This window comes from Microtus pennsylvanicus, chromosome 2, assembly GCF_037038515.1.
Source record: "Microtus pennsylvanicus isolate mMicPen1 chromosome 2, mMicPen1.hap1, whole genome shotgun sequence".
NCBI lineage: Eukaryota > Metazoa > Chordata > Mammalia > Rodentia > Cricetidae > Microtus > Microtus pennsylvanicus.
In genome coordinates this window covers 27,131,892-27,153,591 of record NC_134580.1, presented here as the reverse complement: position 1 = coordinate 27,153,591, position 21,700 = coordinate 27,131,892, and the positions used below count along the sequence as shown (strand labels likewise).

Genomic DNA, 21,700 nt, shown 5'->3' with positions numbered 1-21,700 from the left:
ATGTGTTGCCTTTGACCAACAGCAGCACATCACCGGCAGAGCAGCGACCAATCAGCGTTTAGGGGCCGCGCGGCCGCGTTCCGAGCGGCCAGAGCGGCCAGAGGGTGAGCTGCGCGGCGTAGCGCGGCGGGGAGGTAAGATGGCGCCGCGGCTGGCGCTTCACCTTTGCTGTTAGGTTGCCGGTCCTCCTTTCTGTCAGGTCAGCGCGGCACTTCGTCTCTTTCAGCGTCGGGGTCACTCTTGATTGCTAGGCTGTCGGGAACCGGGGGTTCTCTGGTGTCGGGAGCCGTACGACAAGATGGCGCTTGCAGGACTAGGCTCTGCGGGCCGGGGCTTGTGATCTCCGGGGCGGCCGGGACAAAGGCGGCGTGCCGGGGCGTGGGGGCGGGGCACCGCGCTTCCGGTCTGCTGCTGTGGGGATTCGGCCAACGTGGTCGGGCCGGGGCGGCGAGTGGGTGACTTAGCACCAGCAGCCCTGAGGGCGGCGGCACGAAAGGGAGGGCGCGACCCTCGCCCTGCCGACCGACCCGCGGAAGAACGCAGGCAAGGACTTTAGGCAAGGCCATTTCGATCTTTTGTGTGCCTCCCACACCCCTGCAGGTTTTGGTATGAACAGGATTCGGATTCACGTCTTGCCAACGAATCGGGGGAGGATCACCCCAGTGCCCAGATCGCAGGAGCCCCTTTCTTGTTCATTTACTCACCGCCCATGCTCTCAACCGCGTCTGGAGGGGCAGGAGTTTTGCATTAAGCATATTCTTGAAGACAAGAATGCACCCTTCAAACAGTGTAGTTACATATCGACGAAGAATGGAAAACGGTGTCCCAGTGCTGCCCCAAAGCCCGAGAAGAAAGATGGGTATGTGTAGATCCCTGTGTGGGTGTGGGTGGTGTGTGGATGCGTGCTGAGGCTCGTGCGCGCAAAGCACACGTGTCGCCGAGCCTATTGCAACACCCAAACCTCCTGCCCTTAGCTTTTTATTCTTATTTCATTTGAAAACATTTATTTCCAGTTGGTAGTGTGTTGTGGGTGGGGGCGGCGCGTTCTCGTGTCACGCACGTGTGGAGGTCAGAGGACCATATGCTGGAGTCCGTTCTTCTACCTCGTGGGTCGTTAAGCTTGACCCGCAGAGCCACCGGGCCGGCCCCTTTGTCTTTTTGCATTTTTCTGAGACGGTCTCATTCTATGCCTGGAACTCCGTGTGGACCAAGCTGGTTTGAAACACTTTTGCAACCCTTATACAATGTTTTTAAAAAAAATTACGTGTATGGGTATTTTGCCTGCGTGTTATGTTTGTGTACTAAGTTCATGGTTGACGCCAGCAGAGGCTAGAAGAAGGCATTGGATCCCCTGGAACTGAAATTATAGATGGTTGTTGGGACTCAAACCCGGATCCTCTAGTGAGAGCAGCTGCCTTTGCTCTTAACACAGAGCCTCCTCTTCAGCCCCGTCTTGGCAACCTTTTGGCCTTCGAGGTGTGGGTGTTTGTTTGTTTGGTTGGTTTTTTTTTTTTTGGGACAAGGCCAATGTTTCTAGCTCTGGTTGCCCTGGAATTCACTACACCAGGCTGTCCTAGCACATACAGAGATGCACCTCTTGAGTCGTGGGTGCACCACCACGCTTGTTCCTTCTATTGGGAAGTGAAAGAGGATCATAGTGTGTAGGCTTCGGCATATCTGGAGGATCATAGTGTGTAGGCTTCGGCATATCTGGAGGATCATAGTGTGTAGGCTTCGGCATATCTGGAGGATCATAGTGTGTAGGCTTCGGCATATCTGGAGGATCAAGGATATATTCTTTGGGAGGGAATCAAAATATTAAAATCATCAGAACTGATGGTGGCGCACGCTTTTAATCCCGGCATTGGGAGGCAGAGGCAAGGGATCTCTGAGTTCCAGTATAGTCAAGGGTACACAGAGAAACCCTGTCTCGAAAAACCCTCCCCCATGGTGAGAACTGGAAGAACACCTGAGGCAGGGGTAATTGCTTACTTGTAAAATTAAGTGATTTTTTTTTTAAACTGTGGTCCAGACTAATTATGAACTCCTAATTCTTCTGCCTCAGAGATTACTGTCTGCACAGCCATACTCAGCCTTAAGTTTTTTATTTTTAAACATTTATTATGTGCACATGGGCTACCACACATGTGGTTAGAGGACGGCTTCCTGAGTTGGTTCTCCTTCCACCAAGGGGTTGGGGATGGGACTCAGGTGGTCAGGCTGTGACGTGGGTGCTTTTGTTTGCTGAGTCATTGAATTGGCTCGCAAGTTAATTCTTAATGCTGGAGTGCTGGCTCACCTGCCCGGCCTTGTTCCTTGTTAAATGGTAGGAACAGTGTATAGTGTGCGCTCTGGAAGGGACTTAGAGCTTTTATCATATATGTGCTTTACCTGTGCAGGAATATGACTTTACTAGGTAATTTGTATACATCTTTCAGTTTTAAAATTGAACCATCATCTAAAGTGGATTGATAGTAAAATGTGTTTCCAGACTTAGTTTTGAAAACTAAAAGTGTCTCTGATTTTCCATGAGATATTGTTAATGTTTTTATGGTTAGAATGTTTTGTCTGACTAGAACACTGGTTAAGCTACTTGGCTTTCTCTTTAATAACAACTAGTGTGGGCTTGGAAAGTAGCTTGGTGTTAGAGACCTTCCATGTATGGAGCTCTGGATTTGACTTTGAGCAACACACGTACCACACAAAACAAAAACAAAATTCTAAGTAGGTTGACTTGGGGGCTGTTAAATTTCGGATTCAGATTTGTGTTTCTTTTGAGACAGCGTCTCATTCTGTAGCTCCGTCTTTTAACTCACTCTAGACCAGGTTGAACTTGGAGATACACTTCTGCCTTCTGAGTGCTGGGATTAAAGGCAGTGCCACCACCCCTAACTTTCCTTTCACACTGGTTTTCTCTCTCTCTCTCTCTCTCTCTCTCTCTCTCTCTCTCTCTCTCTCTCTCTCTCTCTCTCTCTCCCCTCTCTTTCATTTTTTGAGGCAGGGTTTCTCTGTACCTTTGGAACCTGTCCTGGAACTAGCTCTTATAGACCAGCTGGACTCAAACTCACCGAAATCCACCTGCCTCTGCCTGCTGGGATTAAAGGCGCGTGCCACCATCTCCTGGCTCACACTTGTTTTCAAGGCATGAATATAATTTAAATTTCCTAAAGAGAAAAAAATTAATTGGTGACAATATTGCTGACTCCTTTCAAGAGAGAGCTTATTAAATGTTAATGTTTTGCTTCCTTAGGGTGTCTTTCTGTGCTGAACATGCTCGAAGGAATGCTCTAGCACTTCATGCTCAAATGAAGAAGAATAATCCAGGCCCTATGGGTGAAACCCTCTTGTGCCAGTTGAGCTCATACGCAAAAACAGAGCTGGGCTCTCAGACCCCAGAGAGCAGTCGAAGCGAAGCCAGCCGAATACTGGGTAAGGATGTAAGTCTTCTCTCCTGAGTGTAGTAGAAGGCGCTAAAGAATGAACGTGGCTTAGTGCAATGCTTTGTGTATTTGCGGTTGTCCTTGGGATTCGGAGGCTTCAGGGTTGCTGTTGCTGTTGTTAGTTGTTTTGCGTTTAGAGTTTGTTTAGATGCACTCTTCTGATCTGGTGACCTTTCCTTCTGTTATTCTTAAGAACTTAAAAATTTAAATTTTAAGGTTTTAAGTTGATCTCTTAAGTAATGTAGCTTCATGTGTGGAGTTACAGAGGTGGGAAGTCTTAATGGCTGCTCTCCCTTCCTTGCCTCAGATGAAGACAGCTGGAGTGATGGGGATCAGGAACCCATTACTGTGGATCAGACATGGAGAGGTGACCCTGACAGTGAAGCTGATAGCATAGACAGTGATCAAGAAGATCCCCTAAAGTAAGTTGTAACTCCACATAAGACTTTTACATATTTTATGGAGTTAGAATGTAAAATGTAGTGTGGCATGTGGTTAATAATACATAGAGGTGGGTTTAAGTGTCGTGCTTCAACACCATCTTGCTCCAAGGCAAGATCTCTTGATTCTTTGTGGAAGTCTTGTAACTAAAGTTATTCCCATGAGATGCTGTAGGGAAGAAAGGAGATTTTTTGACATAGGAATGGGAGGAAAAGCACTGACTGGCTAGAGAAGAGAAAATGGATTTAAATAGGTACTTGTCCTAAATCTCAGAAATAATGAGCTAATTATACTCGGGCACTTGCTGCAAAATTCTATGGTTCTGACTTTTTAAATGGGAAATAACAGTGTTGAGTAGTTTATTTGGTTTCATGTCTAATGAAAGGAAAACTGATGTAGAAACCCAAAATGTACATTTTAAGATTTGCTGCAGCCCCTGGTTATCTTTGAGAGTTGCAGAAATAGAAATATCAAAACATTGCCACTTCAGATCTCTGAGTTTTTTTTTTTGAGCACAGTCTCATTATGTATGTCTGACTGGCTCAGTTTTTGTTTCTTCTAGTACTAGTTTTTGAATCATCTTAGCGATTAGACAGTGTTTATCTTTACTTATTACAGAAGAGTGCATATATATGTATTGGTTTTTGAGACAGTGTTTTTCTGAGTAGCCCTGACTGCCCTGGAACTCTGTAGACCAGAGTGGCTTAGAACTCAGATCCGCCTGCTGCTACCTCCCTGGTACTGGGTTTAAAGCAATATGGCACAGTTGCTGGGTGGGTATTTATATTGTTGATGATTACACTAAATGCACTGCAGTAATTGTAACTTTTTTCTCACTATAGTTATAGATGGGATTTTTCTTTAGAGTAACCATTAAATTGCTTTGTAAAACAGTCTTAACAATTTCATTTTTTTTTTTTTGGTTTTTCAAGACAGGGTTTCTCTGTGGTTTTGGAGCCTGTCCTGGAACTAGCTCTTGTAGACCAGGCTGGTCTCGAACTCACAGAGATCCGCCTGCCTCTGCCTCCGGAGTGCTGGGATTAAAGGCGTGCGCCACCACCACCCGGCTAACAATTTTATTTTTAAAGCTCCTGCAACTTGCTTTGTAGACCAGGCTGACCTCGAACTCACTGAGATCTGCCTGCTTCTGCCTCCTGAGTGCTGGGAGTGCGTTACCACTGTCCAGCTTTAAAATGAAATTTTTAATTAAATGATTTTTTCTCCTCAAGACAGGGTTTTTCTGCATAGCCATGACTGTCCTGGAACTCATGGTAGCTCTCTAACTCATAGAGTTCTTCCTGCCTGGGATTACAAGATCCACTATGTCTGGCTAATTTTTTTTTTCTTTCAGGACAAGGCTTCTCTTTGTATCTGTGGCTGAATTAGAACTCACTTTGTAGACCAGGCTGGCCTTGAGTTTACAGGGGTTTGCCTGCCTCTGCCTCGCGAGTGCTGGGATTAAAGGCGTGTGCTACCACTGCCTGGCCTGTCTAATTTTTTTTTTTAATTAATAGTTAATCTTTCAGTTTTTAATTATTTATTTAACTCAGAAACAGGAGGCTGTCGTTATATTAATCTCTCGGCTACCTTTGAAGTTTGTGTCTGGCAGCCAAATTATACATTGGTGTGCAGTCTTCCTAGATTTTGGGCTTTGCATGCATATACATGCATTTTACCAGAACTTGACCTTCGAGCTGTATCCCCTGGACCATGCTTAGTCTTTGAAGGCAAGAAAGTCTCAGTATAAGATGGTATTTAAAGGAAAATTAGAAGTCATGGAGTCATTTGATGTTTTTGTGTCTGCACATGGCCCAGAAAGGGTGCTGGATCCCCTGAACTCAGGAATTATGAGCTCTGAGTGCTGGAAATCAGCCTGAAGGCCTCTGCTTTCAACCACTGGGCCATCTTCTGTCCCTGCTATATTTATAATTAAAATACTAATTTGTTCTGACCAGAGGGTCTCTGTTAAATTACTGTGTAAAAGTAGAACGTGGATTAGTTAGTAAAATTTTGATGTTTCACATCTTTATTTTAAATATGTAAATAATGAGACATCTCCCCTCTAGTTCCGTTTTGTGAGATAACATTTTGGTATCCTTTTGTGGAGAGACCTCCCTCCCTTGAGTCTCTTTTTATAAAGAATCTGTTCAAGTTTGCCTGAGCTAATGGGAGCTCACCAACTCCAGCTGGACTGGGAAGGAACAAGCTTAGGACCAAACTAGTCCCTCTGAATGTGGTTGACAGTTGTATGGCTGGGGCAGACTGAGGCCGTGGCGTCAGGATTTATCCCTACTGCATGTACTGGCTTTTGGGGATCCTATTCTCTTTGGATGGATACCCTGCTCAGCCTAGATGTAGTAGGGAGGGCCTTGGACCTTCCACAAGGCAATGTGCCTTACCCTCTCTGAGGATGGTGAGGGGGTGGGGTGGGAGAGTGTGTGGAGGGAATGGGAGGGGGGAGAGGGAGTAGGAACTTGGATTGGTATTTTTTTTTTAAATCTAATAAATTAAAAAACAAAAAGAATTGTTCAGGTCCCGGCACCCATGCGGACACTCAGGAGTCCCTCTGACTTCAGCCCCTGGCACCTGACAGCTTCATCAGCACTCACGTGCACACGGGGGAGGGCACTGGATTGTTGGGACCTTTTGTTGGTTTGTTTGTTCTCAGTGCTGAAGATGGAACTAAGGGCCTCCCTTATACTTGCATGTATAAATAAATAAAAAATATTCCTATTTACTAAGATGTGTCAGTTAGCATTGCCTTTATCAAAAACAAATACAGATTGAGTCTATTTTTAGACTTTTATTGTTTTGTTTTGAGATAGGGTTTCATATCTAGGTTGACCTTGAATTTGCTGCTTGGTCAAGGCAGGCTTTGAACTGATTCTTGTGTCTCCACCTAAGTGTCGGGCTTATAGGCAGGCATCACCATGCTTGTCATTCATTATTATTGCTGCTTCTTTAATGTTTCGCTGAATTTATTCTCTTATTCCAGACATGCTGGTGTCTACACAGCTGAAGAAGTGGCTCTTATTATGAGAGAAAAGCTAATTCGGTTGCAGTCTTTGTACATTGATCAGTTTAAACGACTACAACACCTACTCAAAGAGAAGAAGCGCCGTTACTTACACAACCGAAAAGTGGAGCATGAAGCTTTAGGCAAGTTTGATGTAGTTGAATCTGCCTGTTGTGTAGTGAGTCTTTGTTGGCTTAGATTTGGAAATGGATCCTTGGTTACAAGTTACACTTTGACTTGTTTTAGTGATGAGGGTGTATAGTAAGTATCCCAGTACTTGAGAAGCAGGGTAGGGAGTTTGCTGTGAGTTCAAGACCAGATAGATTGACATCCTGTTTGAAAATTTTGATTTCTGTGGTTCTCTAGGTAGTAGTCTCCTGACTGGCCCAGAGGGACTTTTAGCCAAAGAAAGAGACAATTTAAAGCGACTAAAATGTCTTAGGCGATATCGTCAACGCTATGGAGTAGAAGCCTTACTACATAGGCAGCTGAAAGAACGCAGAATGCTGGCCACAGATGGGGCTGCTCAACAGGTAATTTGCTTATATATCTCTGGGTGTGCATATTCTCTTTATTGATAGAATCATCATGAGCACACTATGTCCAAGTCAGGCAGTGGTGACGCACACCTTTAGTCCCAGCACTCGGGAGGTAGAGGGAGGCAAAGTTTGAGGCCAACCTGGTCTGCAGAGTGAGTTCCAGGACAGCCAGAGCTACAGAGAAACCCTGTCTCGAAAAACAAAAACAAACAAAAAACCCACCACAACAAAATATTGGTGAACAGGTTTGTTAAACGTGAATTGACTTTGCTTTTATAACTGAATAATGTTATAGTTGTGTGCTTCTTGTGTGGGTTTACTTGTTTTTCTTCTCTCGATTTTAGGCTCATACCACTCGTTCCAGTCAGAGGTGCTTAGCCTTTGTGGATGATGTCCGTTGCTCGAATCAGTCTCTTCCAATGACCAGACACTGCCTTACCCGTATCTTTTAAAACCGCCTGCTTAGGTTCTGATTTTCTAGTTTAATTGAAGATTTTGTTTACTTTGGCCCTGAATCAAGGCCATCAGTTTGCTGAAGCTGTTGGTTTCAAGCAGGTGCCTAAATAAATGTCTTTCTATGGTCTGTTGGCCATTTCAGAAATTTTAAAATGTTATGGTCAATTCATTAGAAAGAAACATCTGGCTGGATATGACACCCAGCTCTGTAGCTGTAGTGCTTGACTAGCTACAGAGGTCCTGGGTCACAGCAAAACCCTCACTGGGGTGGGTGAAGTGGGGGAGAGGGGAGCTGAAGAAAGGACTGGGTCCTTGGTGACAGATGTGGGTAGCTGCTGGTCTTAGTGACATTCCAAGATTTTTCTGTACTCCTTCATTATTGATTTAGCTTTTGTTCTTTTAAGTTATATATATGTTAAATCTATTACCAAGAAGAAAGATTGCTGTGGGTTTTCTGCCCAGAACATTGTTCTGTACTGTGAACTTCTGTGCGATGATGTTCTTTTGTGTGGTTAGTGCCCTGATGTATGTTTTTAAAGATTGTATTTATTTATTATGTTTACAGTGTCTGTCTGCATATGTGCCTGCAGGCCAGAAGAGGGCACCAGATCTCATTACACATGGTTGTGAGCCACTATGTGGTTGCTGGGAATTGAACTCGGGACTTTTGGAAGAGCAGCCAGTGCTCTTAACCTCTGACCATCTCTCCAGCTCCACTTGTGTGTTTTTAATTTACTCAAATTAGAAACTTAAAAAAATGGATTATTTCCCCCATTCTTTCTAATTTGTAAATATAAACTATTATACAGTTTGCTTTTTGGTGTAGAACTACATTTGCTGGTGGGCTGTGAAACTTGTGTCCTGTCTGGAGAGAGAGAAATGGAGAATAGAACCTTCTCTTAGTCTTGTTTTGATAGGAAGGAAAATTTACAATAATGTCTGAATGGCTTAGTACTGGGATTACAGTTGTATACTAGATACTGCATGTTGTTTAGAGTTACTGCTCTTAGTATATAAATGTTTATGTAAAGTATTGGGCTCTAAAGATGAATGCATAAATCATAACTGGGCTAGATGAAGGCCAGGAAACTGCAAAGTGGCCGTGATGTATGAGGTGGTGGTTTAAGGGCCTTTAAAGGAGGGTATTAGAGCCAATAGAACACATGGGATAGTAAAGTGGGGAGAGTGCTGGAATGAGAAGGGTTAATGGATGAGAATCAACTGAAATGGCTGTGAAAATACTTAAGGAAGCCTATTGCTGTGTAAGCTAATTAAAACAAACAACAAAACAGAACCTTTTAGCTGGTTATGGTGGTGTATACCTTTAATCCCAGCACTCAGAAATCAGAGGCTAGCAAAGTTTGAGGCCAGACTGGTCTAGTGAGTGCCAGGGCTTTGTAAAGAGACCCTGTGTCAACAAATAAACAACTTTTTAAAAAATTTACCTTAAAAGTTTTTTTTAAGAATCAGTCATGGTGGCTCATACCTGTGACCTCAGCACTTCAGAGGTAACTGTGGGAAGATGAGGAGGTACATAGTGAATTCTTCGGTTCCAAGTGAATGTGTCATGCTATTAGGAACAATGTTCTGTTTTTCTTTGTTACAATATGGGTTTTCTCTGTCAGTGTATGTTCCTTGGCGTTATTATTGCCTCTTAGCACTGCCATAGGGATGTAGTGTCGCTCGTATAACTGACCAGAATCCTGGAAAAGAGATTGAAGATGAGTTATAAATTATTGGTAGGGCTAAAATTATGTGCTGCAAAATAACAGTAATTTGAAGAACTAAAAATTACTCATTGCATTTGGGTTTCTATAAAAGCGTAGTCGTTCTCTGAGTATTGGGGTGTATATGTGTGTGTTTGGCCTGGTGTGTGTGCCTGTACTGTGCGCCTCCGATTGGTTGGGTCTGTTTTCTTAACTGTTTCTGCAGATATTTGCCAGGATACAAATCAGGTTCTCTTCAAATGCTGCCAGGGATCTGAGGAGGTACCCTGCAACAAACCAGTTCCTGTAAGCCTCTCTGAGGATCCCTGCTGTCCACTGCATTTCCAGTTGCCTCCTCAGATGTATAAGCCCGAGCAGGTACTGTCTGTGCCAGACGATCTGGAAGCCGGCCCCATGGATCTGTACTTGAGTGCTGCCGAGCTTCAGCCCACTGAGAGTTTACCACTGGAGTTCAGTGATGTAAGTTAGAGAAGCTCTAATCTGATTGGTCCTTGAAAGAAGGCCCTGTTTATTAGTGGTGAGAATAGTTAGTGGTTTTCAGCCAAGAGGATGGATAAAGCTTTTCACATGATACAGATGTTGTTGAATATGTTTGTTACTTTATTATATACTTTCTGTCCTACCTTTTCTCCTCCCCAGACTTTTCTTGTGAGACAGGGCTTCATTGTGTATCCTGAGTTGAACCCAAATTTGTGATTTTTTTTATTTCTGTCTCATATGTGTTGGCATTAGAGGCATAGACCTCCCGGGCCTGGCCTACTTTATTTGGGATGTGATTGGAAGAAGAGTTCAGAGATTTATTATTATTATTGTAGATATTTATATGCAGACAGCTATTGTTACTATCTGAGGATGTTTTTACCACCTCAAAAAGAAATACAATAATCTTTAATACTCAGTTTTTGTTTTGTTTTGCTTTTTAAGACAGGGATTCTCTGTGTAGCTTTGACTGTCGCTTTGTAGACCCGGTTGGCCTCAAACTCAGAGAGATCCTACTGTCTTCTGCTTCCTGAGTGTTGCAATACCTCACTTTCCTTCCTTGCTTTGTAGGCTAGCCTGGCTTCAAACTCATTGAGGTCCACATGCCTCTGCCTCCCAAGTGCTGGGATTAAAGAGGTGTGCCATCACTGCCCAGCTAAGAAGGTTTATTTTTAATTGCCGTTTTATTCCAAAATTTAATCAATGTGTGGATTTCACTTGATTGAATTCTAATTTAATTTTTGATGCTGTTCTGAACGGGATCTGAATATTTCTATCATTTTTGCTTGCTGCTTTAAGCCCAACTTTGTACCATGACCTAAGAAGACTGGCATTTGATTTTTTTTTTCCTTTTTAAAAAATACTTATTTTATGTGTGTGTTTTGCCTGCATGTATATATGTGCACCCTATGGATGCCTGGCATCAGAAACCTGAAGAGGTTATATTTCCCTGGGACTGAAGTTAAATCAGGTTGTAAGCCACCATGTGGATGCTGGTAATGGAACCTGGGTCCTCTGCAAGAGTAATAAATAATCCTAACCACTGAGCCTGCATGGTTTCTTATATTCACAGAGCTGAGGGATTTAGAATGAAGATTGATGGGGCAACTGATGTGTGATGTAAAACTCTACCAAGAGAGAAGACCTTGAGTTCACCTCTTCCAGGGGCTGAAGTTCCTGGGAAGGATTTTGTTTTGTAGAACACTACATTGCCCTCTATGGTTTTGAGAGAGATGATGTCAATCCCGTTTTGCTCTCAGAGCTGGGCAGTTTAGGGTACAGTCTGCCAACCTCTTAGCCATAAATTTGGAGTGCGAATTTTAAGGGGAAATTTAAACACCTCCTTATATGACTCTCAGGAAATGAAGCCCTTTGGAGTGCTTGTCCATATTATAAATAAATCTTAACATTTTTTTTCTTTTCCTATTGTGATCTAGAGACTCAAAATATGTCATCCTCTCTGTTTCTAATGAGTTAAAGTACTTAGTGATGAGGAAACTTTTCAAGTACAGACCTCCTTTCCTGAGGGAGGACCTGGGAGACTCCAGTTATGGAGTAGAGCCCAGACCCAGAGCAGGCTTCCTGCTTGGGCTTGCTGCTTTTCCTGTCCACTCCTACACAAGAAAGAGCTGTGAACGGTGGTCCCAAGCTTTTAAAAAAGATTGCAGGAAACAAAGTGTCCACAGTCTCAGTCCTGTGAGAACATTGCTTTCTGTGAAGGGCATAGATATTTCCAGTACTAGTAACTGTGACTGTTTCTTTGTGTTTCTCCTTACACTGAGCAGTGTGTTTAAATTGCTGCTGTCTTTTAAGATATTTTAAAAGAATACATTATGGGGGCTGGAGAGATGGCTCAGTGGTTAAGAGCATTGCCTGCTCTTCCAAAGGTCCTGAGTTCAATTCCCAGCAACCACATGGTGGCTCACAACCATCTGTAAAGAGGTCTGGCGCCCTCTTCTGGCCTTCAGGCATACACACAGACAGAATATTGTATACATAATAAATAAATATTTAAAAAAAAAAAGAATACATTATGTATCCCAGGCTGGTCTTGAATTCTCTCAGAGCTCTACCTGCCTCTACCTACCTCCAGAGTTCAGGGATTAAAGGTATGCACACCCATGCGTGGCTCTTAAACTTTTTATTTATTTATTTATTTATTTTAGGATATGTTTTTATTTTATTTGTATGGGTGTTTTGCCTGCATGTATGTGCCCTAAGAGGTCAAAAGCTGTGTCAGATCTGGATCTTGAGTTATAGTTCTGTGTGGAGTTCCATGTGGTGCTAGTATTGAACCTGGGTTTTCTGGAAGCACAGCATGTGCTCTTAACTGCTGAGTTATTTCTCTGGCCCCCAGTTGAATTAATGGTTGACTTTTTGTTTATTTTAGTTAAAGTAGACCAGGCACAGAGATCCTCTTGCCTTTGCTTTCTGCTTCCTGATAGTCAAGTTCTGTGTCTGGCATTAGCTTTCAGACTTTTAGACTTTTAAGGGGAATAGATAATTTGACAGTTTTCTCCACCTTAATTATGAAGAGGTTATGATTTTTATTCCTGGTGGTTAGTACACTAATAATAAAAACTGACTTTTTTTATTAGTACCTAACAGTTGTGTAAAATGGTAGGTTTCCTTGTGGTCTCTTTATACATGCGTGTAACATGCTTTGCTCATAATCGCTTCCCTGTCACCTTTTCTTACTTAGTGTCCTTTTTCTTTTCCCTCCCCCGTCTGTTCTTTAATGTGGGACCTGTAAGTTCTTAGATGTAACTTAAAAGCATTAATTGTGCTATTGTCAAGTGTCATGGAACTTAGGTTGACATAGTACTTGAACCATTATTGTGACTTGGGCCCTAAATCAATGTTGGTTTCAGATAGGAGCCAAGAACGATGTCTTTGGTCTGCTGATTCTCATTATCTCTGGGAATGGCTGATTCATGTGGGATAAGTATAGTCTAGAATATAATGTCTTTTTTTTTTTTTTTAAACAGAATACTTGAACTATGTTAAGTTTAAAACTCAGAGGCTTAGCTGGGCCAGGTGGCACAGGCCCGTAATCCCAGCTACTGTGAGGTGAAGCAGAAGCGCCATAAGTTCAAGTCTTGCCTGAGCTGCAGGGTGAGTTCAAGGCTAGCCTGGTCATCTTAGTAAGATCCATCTCAAAGTAGAAATGGAGAGGAGAGGACTGGGAATACATGTAGTTCAGGATGATCATCTGTCTGCTGTGAGAGACCCTGACTTCAGGTAGAACTGAAGCTTATGCTAGGAGTAGGGAGTTAGCCAAATACTATGTCTTTGCCATTGAGAGAAGTTTGAGTTTCTGTGGTTCTTTCTCTTTCCTACCTTCCTTTTCTCTTAGTTGCTTGCTTTGTGAATGTTTTCCAGCGGATTTCATGTTATTTTATCTGGTCGCTGATTGTTCTTTCCATATCTAAGCTCCAGTGAGGAGCTTAGATGATGACTGACTGTAACTAGCCTCCGAGGGAATATGTTTTTTATTACGTTTATTTTCAATGGTATGCACACGTGAGCCGTGAGCGCACATACATGTCTACATGCTGTGGTATGCACTGAATTCGTTCTTCCCTCCACTGTGGAGCGCTAGGGGACTGAATATGAGTCACTAGGCTTGATGGCAAGTGACTACTCCTTGAGCCATCTTCTTAAAAATATTCTCCATCTCTGTTTGTACACACGTGTGTAAAAGTACATCACAACTTTGTAGGAGTCCGTTTTCTCTTTCCATGTGGATTCTGGGGTTCAAACTTAGTTCGTCACACTTATAGCAAGTACCTCTTCTCATTGAGTCATCTGCTTGTCCTGGGGGGTTTGTTTTGTTTTGTTGGTGTTTATTATAATAAAACATGTATAATAAAATTTATCACTTTAATCACTTTCAAGTTTACAGTTCAGTGGTATTGATACTCGTGTGTTGTGCAGTCATTACTAGTATCTTTTCCTTGGATTCTTCTATTGGTTCACACAGATTGTATCCCTGTTAAGCCTGCTCTTCCCTACTCATGTTAGTCACTGTTATACTTTCTATGATTTCTCCTAGGAATCTGCTTCTTGATTTATGTTTCATTATCAGCTAAGAGAAAGTTTTCAATATTGTTGGCTCATGTTTGATTGGTTTAGCATTCTAAGCAAGGGGGAAAGGGGAACCTGAGAATTACTTTGAACTTTGCTGAAAATTATGTCAATTTTAGCTCATTGATTTTGTAAATATTGCTGATAGGCTTTCCTCTTTCTTTCCCAGGACCTGGACGTGGTGGGTGATGGCATGCCGTGCCCTCCTTCACCCTTACTTTTTGATCCTTCACTAACTCTCGAAGATCATTCCATCAAAGAAATTGCTGGAGGCCCGGTGGGTATCTTGACAACTGAATCTTTGCTAGATTCCCTCATATAATGACCAGGCCTGGCGGATGTTTTCCCTGTGGATTGGCATGAGTTCAGGAAGTAGGGAATATTTCCAAACAGTGTAAAAGTGCCCAAGATGGTGGTTTTCTCACTGGGTACCATAAAATGAAAATACCCCTTTCAAGCTAGAAATATAGTTCACCGATAGATATTGTTCTTGGGTTTCTATTGTGATAAGCAGCATGATTAAAAGCAACTTGGGGAGAAAAGGATTTATTTCATCTTATGCTTCAAGTAACAATACATCTGGGAGAAATCAGAGCAGGAACCTGGAAGCAGGAACTGATGTAGAGGCCATGGAGAAACACTGCTGGCTTGCTCAGCCAGTTTTCTTACACCATCTAGGACTTCAGGAGTGGCACTGCTCATAATGAGCTTGGCCCTCCCACATCAATCAAGAAAATGTACTACAGTAGTGTTCATAGATCAGTGTGGAGGGCCCATTTTCTTAGTTGAGGTTCCAAAATGATCCAGACTGTTAAATTGACATAGAACCAGCCAGCATAGACCTTATGCTTACAGTGAAGGTATGAAATCCTGGGTTTAGTGTGCAGCACCGACAAAAACAACATGAAACAACTTTTCTCTCTTTGAATGCCCATCTTACACTAGTTTTCCAGATGAGCTGCAGAACTTCTGATGGTTGCCAATCCTCAAGAGTAGGGCATACATTTATCTGAGTGGAGGATGCTGGGTGAATTGTCCCTTCTAAGGCAGAGTTCATCATTCTAATTGTTCTTAAGAATAGACTGAGGAAAAAAAAAATAGACTGAGGGGGCTGGGCGGTGGTGGCACACGCCTTTAATCCCAGCACGAGACTCGGGAGGCGGATCTCTGTGAGTTCGAGACCAGCCTGGTCTACAAAGGGAGTTCCAGGACAGGCTCCAAAGCTACAGAGAAACCCTGTCTCGAAAAACCAAAAAAAAAAAAAAAAAAAAAAAAGAATAGACTGAGGGAGGTTGCTGATGGCTCTAACTGAAGACTAGCAGTTATACTGTAGCTGTTGGTTTCAAGCAGAGGCCTAAAGAACTATCTTCTTGTGAGTTATCAGCTCTTCTGGAACCTCAGTAGAGAATGACTTTCTCATTTGGAAGAAACAACCCTCTGTTCCGTCCTTTGACAGCTTCAGTACAGACTTTTCTGATTCTCAGGGACATCAGAGTATTGGGGAGAGCAGCCACGTTGTTACTTCTTTTTCTTGTAGCTACTGTAAATGGGCATTGATAAATCAGGGTTATGTTTCAGAACCATTGGATAAGTCTCTAACCAAAGAACTTCTATTTATTAGGGCCAGATGCAGGTGTCTGGAGATGGGTCCAGATCCCAGGGACCTCGAAATTTAGAGAAAGCCTGTGCATCATTCCCTCAGCGTGGATTGGCTACTGCAAATGGAAAACCAGAGCCCACTTCTATCAGTTGATAGTTCATTCTGAGAATTGCTTGACTTTGGTGGATCTGAACTTCTCATTCTTCAAACAAGTTTATCTCTGGTCATCTCTCACTAAACAGGGGCAACCCAGACTACATGGTGTTTCTTCGGGCCTATACAGTGCTAAAAGCAAACATAAGCCAAATTTGTGAGGAATGGATCTTTAGTATTTAAAAGTTACAGGATTCTTTGCAATGAAGAGAGTGTGGTAGTCCCTGCCTTTGGGATGGAATGAATATTGGAGACTATGCCTGGGAAAGAGACGTTTTGGCGATATGATTTCCTAAGCCATGGATGAAATCCATCTAAGCAGGGGCTGTGGTCCTGAGGTGCTGGCCGTTCATGTCTGTCCGTCTGTATCTAAAGACCTGTGATCAACCCTTTCTTCAGTTCCACATAGCTGGGCAGTAGAAACCCTGTTCCTAGTGACTGAAGCAGCTCACCTCACATATCTGGGCTCTCCTTAATTGTCCTTGCCTTTAACTTATGTAAATGTCTGGTGGATTCCCTTGTGTAAATTATAGCAAAATTGTTGTATATAGTTTCTATTAAATGGTAAAATGTTATGGAAATGTAAAGTAGTGTGAATTGAATTTGTGGAGTTTTTGTTTTTGTTTTGTATTTGAGTGTCTGTATTATTTCCTGGGACTTCAGTGCTGTCTGGAGAAACCGCGTGAGAGAAGTGACAGATGGAATTGTGTTCACTGGAGGATTAGTTCAGTGGTGGGGTCAAGACTGTATAGTGCTTTAGGGTCTTGGTTGAACCCCACAGAGGAGATGAAAGAATGGTCTACAAAGGGGGCAATATATGGTGAGGTTTGTGTCAGGCTGGTTTTAGGGAAACGTTTGACAAACGCTTCTGAAGCCTGGACACAGAAAACATAAGTAATTAAACGTGAGGACGATTATACTCTGGGGTGGCCCTTATCCCATTACTGTATGAGCTGTACTTTCTCCCTGCATGAAGGTGTGCTAAGGTGAAAGTCATTGGCCAGCACAGCCTACTTTCAAGTATTTCAGTTACTTTCTTGTTGGTTCTGACTAAGGTTTATGGTTCCAGAAGGGATAAGAAGCCATGGCATGATGACAGGAAGCTGAGAGCTCATAGCCTTAACTACAAGCATGAAACAGCAAACTGAAGGCTTTTAATCTCAAAGCCCAACTTTTTGCAGCAAGTCTGCATCACCTAAGACTTCAAAAATTGCCATCAATGTCCAAATGCCAGAGACTGGTGGACATTTTTCATTCAAACAGCCACATCAGGTTTGGCCAATGGAAAGTCCATAGTACTGGGCCAGGGACTGTCAGAAGGGAGCTGGTCCAAACAGGCCAAGCTGTGATCCACCCCACCAAGACCATCAGTGCTGGGGAGACAGGCCCCACACTAACGCTGCAGGATGACAAGGTTGGAGGGCTGGGTGGGATGGCGGTGCCTATTCATGTCACTGTAGCCAACATTGCTGAGGTCCATTTGTGCTGTATTGGACTTCACTAACATTCCTTTATTAGTATCCTCTTAGCTGCCCAAAGAATCAGGAAGTCAATGAAACTTATATATAGATCTTAGCAAGTTCCAAAAGCCTACAAGGTTCTTAAGTCTTCCCAAAGATATATAAGCAGTAATTACTTTCTGTAAACCAGCTCTCAGCAGGCTGTGTAGGGAGCTCCAGCCATGCGACATCTGCCTGAGTTGTCACAATGTTGGGGTGAACTTTTTCAGTGATGTACCATGCTTCTGTAAGCAAACCAATAAACTCAACAGTTTACTGAACTACTTGGGTGGAATAATTTCTTTGGTGTGTCATTGGTGTCCTACCATGTCCCATCCAGTCTGGTCATTTTCCCCACCCCCAGGAATGCAGCATGACTGCAGTGGCTAATACTGACCACAAGAGGGAGCTAGGGAGACTGCGCTCAGCTATTAGTGCTGAGTTCCAGCCAACCTCTAAGGTTGGGAAGTCAGCCTAAGCTAGGAAACGTGGCAGAAATGAGATAGAAGTGAAAGTAAGGGGAAGATGGAAAGAAGGCAGAGTGGGAGGCTAAAGGAACAGAAGCTAAGCTAAATGATGTACTGTAAAGGAGTGGGCGTCACTCGTAGCAGCCCAGTAGAGACCTGAAAACCTGTAGTTCAACAACAGACCGAAGGGAAGCACTTTGATCACGTGTCTTTCTGACAGGGGACTCTAGACCAGGCTGGTTTTGAACTCAGAGGTTTGCTTACATCCGCCTTCCACCACCAGAGTGCTGCTGTCAGAACTGTCCAGCACAAACCTTTTCAAAAGCCTGCTTCAGTGCCGTACAAATTATGTTTAGAAGCACCCAGAATGTCTGCAGAGTAGCTGCAAGACTTTCAATTCAGTTGATTACTTCAGTCAGCTATCTCAGAGACAGTGAGAGTGCTGTCCACATGCCGATCTTACTGTTCACACACAAGGGTTTGCTTTACTAATGCTCCGTGTCATTTATAACCTATTAGCAAGGCTAGTAACTCTGGAATATCACCAGAGCAACTCTATTTGATTCTTGCTGCGCAAGAAAAGATCCACACACCAACTATACAAATAAACCCTACAGTCTAGGAATTCTTCCTTTCCCTCCCTCCCTCCCTCCCTCCCTCCCTCCCTCCCTCCCTCCCTTCCTTCCTTCCTTCCTTTTCTTTCTTTCATGTATACAATATTCTTTCTGTGTGTATGCCTGCAGGCCAGAAGAGGGCACCAGACCCCATTACAGATGGCTGTGAGCCACCATGTGGTTGCTGGGAATTGAACTCAGGACCTTTGGAAGAGCAGGCAATGCTTTTAACCTCTGAGCCATCTCTCCAGCCCCCTCCTTTTTTCAGCAGGATCTTACCATGTAGCCTCTTCTTGTCTCCAAGGACACTGGGCATGCACCGGGTACACAAGTGTATATGCAGGCAAAATACTCACAAAACTAAGCCTTTTTTAAAAAAGTTAACTTGAGCCTTTAACCAGCACATGGGAGGCAGAGGCAGATGGATCTCTAGGTTGGAAGCCAGCCCAGTTTAGCCTGGTCTAGCCTGGTCTACAGATCAAGTTCCAGGACAGCCAAGGCTTTACAGAGAAACCCTGTCTTGAAAAACAGGTGGTGGTGGCGCACGCCTTTAATCCCAGCACTGGGGAGGCAGAGGCAGGCGCATCTCTGTGAGTTCGAGGCCAACCTGGGCTACAAGAGCTAGTTTCAGGACAGGCTCCAAAGCAACAGAGAAACCCTGTCTTGAAAAACCTAAAAAAAACCCCAAAAAACCAAAAAGTTAGCTTGCAAACAGGGTGTGGCAGACACAAAGTTCAAGGTAAACCTGGTCTACAGAGTTCCAGGACAGCCAAAGTTGCACACAGAGAGACGCTGTCCATAAATAAACAAAAAAGGTTAGCTCAAGGGGACTAATTTTTTTCTTGATGTATGTGCTTGCTTTGTCTTCCAATATGCCTGCAGGCCAGAAGAGGGCACTAGATCCCATTATAGATGGCTGTGAGCCACCATGTGGTTGGTGGGAATTGAACTCAGGACCTCTGGAAGAGCAGTCAGTGCTCTCAACCTCTGAGCTATGTCTTCACTCCAAGAGTTAAATGTTTTATAGACAAAGAAAAACTAATCATCTTCATTATTCTCTTTTCATCTTTCTTGACTCGCATCCCCCTCATTTTCCTTGTAGTCATTTTCTCTTTTTCCAGCCGTGATAGCGCCCTTTTGTAGCTGCCTTTGGCCTTCCTTTAGCTTTGGATAGCCATGTATTTTCTTTGTTTTCCCTGCATTTATCCGTTTCTGCTAACAAAGCTGTTTGTCCTCTGCAGCAGTGATCATCCATGTCCCCCCAGTTTCTCTGGAATACAGCTGATGATGGTAGGTCGGAATGATTGCCCTTGATTCTGGGTCGATAGTCAAAGTCAGGCGAGGACAAAGGCGAAGGCACCTCTGTCAGTTACTGTAACTACTGCAGCAAACCAGCTGAGCGGAGCAACTAAGGAAGGAGAGGTGTGGAGAGTCAGAACAGCGCACGCCATGGTGGCCAGGAACCAGAAGAAAGGGACTAGATACAGCTCCAAGGACACACCCCAGGGACCTAACTTCTTCAAGCAGGTCCCATCTCCCATCTTCCAGTTATGTCATAACACTGTGACTCCATCATTTGCTCAGAACCTTCCTGACTTGTTTCTGGAAATGTCCTCAAGTGATACCCCATAGATACACTACTGATCTCTTGACAGTTGACAGTTGAGATTAACCATCACAGACTGAAGCAGGCTTAGCTTCACAGGCTTAGCAGTTAAGAGTACTTAGCTGCTTTTCCAGGGTTCAGTTCCCAGCATCCTCAAGGCAACTTATAACTATCTGTAGCTTCAGTTCTGGGGGTTCAGTACCTTCTTCTGACCTCTGAGAGCACCAGGCATGTACACCGTGCACAGGTGAAACACCTATACTCCTAAAACTTAGAGAGTAATTAAAACAACAAATTTAACCCTTATAAGCTCCTTTGGGTGGGTCAAGGAGCCTGTAGCTCAGTGGTTCTCAACCTGTGGGTCACGAATGGTCCTTTCACGGGTTGCCTAAGACCACCTGCATAGCAGGTTTTTACATTGCAACTATAATAGTAGCAAAATTACGACTATGAAGAGCAACAAAAATAATTTTATGGTTGGGGGGTCACCACAACATGAGGGACTGTATTAAAGGGTCGCAGCTTTAGGAAGGTTGAGAACCACCGCTGTAGCTGTGTTTGAGATGAGAACTTGCTTTGTGACCCTGCTGGTGCTTGTCACTTGGCCTGGGCAGTTGTTGGACTCACGTCGCCTTGGCCTTCTGAGTTCTGGCATGAATTTTACTTTTGTTTCCTCTTGAGGAGGAATCTTGCTTCTCATTCCTCTTTCATAATGGGCCTTTCCTTCTTGCCTGTGTCTTCAACTTTTCCACCTACATCTTTTTACACTTAGAGAATTCCAAGAAGCTGAGCAGAGCCCTGGCATCAGGCCCTGTGCTTCCTGCCAAGTCTGCAGAAACGAGGTGGAGGGTGACTCTTTGCCATGGATGGCAGTGGCCACGCCATCTGTCTCTAGCCTCATCTCTCCTGGCCTGTTCGCATTTCACAGACGTGGCAAAGTCCCTTGTGCTTCATAATTTCTGCGTAAGCCTCCCCTCTCCCTACAGTGCTTCATCCAGCAAATATCTCTTGAATGCCTTTCTCCTGATTAATATTCAGGAGGCTTCATCTTAAAAATTTATTTTCTCAGGGAGGCTTCCCTGACTCTAGGCACATATCCAGTGACTTAAAAATATCATCATAGGGGCTGGAGAGATGGCTCAGCAGCTAAGAGCACTGGCTGCTCTCCCAGAGGTCTTCTTCTTGATTTTATTTATTTATTATGTATACAGTGTTTTGCCTCCTTGTATGCCTGCAGGCCAGAAGAGGGCACCAGATAGGAGATTAAAAATAGTTTTATTCATTTCTTCTGAGACTTTCATACAATGTACTTTGGTCACACTCTTTCCTCTACCTACATGTAACCAAACATCCTGTGCAGCTGGGCAATCTAGCCTGTTTTCAGAAGCAGGAACATGTAGACACAGCCTCCAGCTTTCCAGAAAGTTCTCTATCCTTGGGCAAGTGGGGCTTACAGGTTAGGGACATTTCTGTGTTATAGATCTCGTAAGCACAGTAACTTAAATTTGAAACCTAACATTAGTCTTTATATTACATTAAGTGATTGCCTTGATTCTGAGGAGTCTTCGGACTTTTA

At 43.5% G+C, this 21,700-nt stretch overlaps 1 protein-coding gene and 2 non-coding genes across 9 annotated transcripts; all 3 read left to right on the top strand.

Annotated features, from left to right (window-relative positions):
* The first annotated feature begins 69 nt into the window (after window positions 1–69).
* Kansl2 (KAT8 regulatory NSL complex subunit 2) lies at window positions 70–17,718 on the top strand. Of its 7 annotated transcripts, none has more exons than XM_075960546.1 (10): window positions 70–134; window positions 601–859; window positions 3,251–3,429; window positions 3,748–3,862; window positions 6,877–7,040; window positions 7,264–7,430; window positions 7,781–7,877; window positions 9,825–9,976; window positions 14,355–14,462; window positions 15,807–17,718. In XM_075960546.1, the coding sequence occupies exons 2-10, from the start codon at window positions 609–611 to the stop codon at window positions 15,936–15,938; spliced, it is 1,365 nt and encodes a 454-aa protein (XP_075816661.1). In that variant the 5' UTR covers window positions 70–134; window positions 601–608; the 3' UTR covers window positions 15,939–17,718. The 7 variants fall into 7 exon arrangements, with proteins under 7 accessions (XP_075816661.1, XP_075816664.1, XP_075816660.1 ...); XM_075960549.1 differs by having other exon boundaries at window positions 76–134; window positions 9,825–10,078; XM_075960545.1 differs by having other exon boundaries at window positions 103–199.
* On the top strand, window positions 7,941–8,077 carry LOC142845297 (small nucleolar RNA SNORA2/SNORA34 family). The gene has a single exon (XR_012909857.1). It is a non-coding gene; the product is annotated as a small nucleolar RNA SNORA2/SNORA34 family (small nucleolar RNA).
* On the top strand, window positions 15,484–15,620 carry LOC142845298 (small nucleolar RNA SNORA2/SNORA34 family). Its single transcript, XR_012909858.1, has one exon. It is a non-coding gene; the product is annotated as a small nucleolar RNA SNORA2/SNORA34 family (small nucleolar RNA).
* Window positions 17,719–21,700: the final 3,982 nt, after the last annotated feature.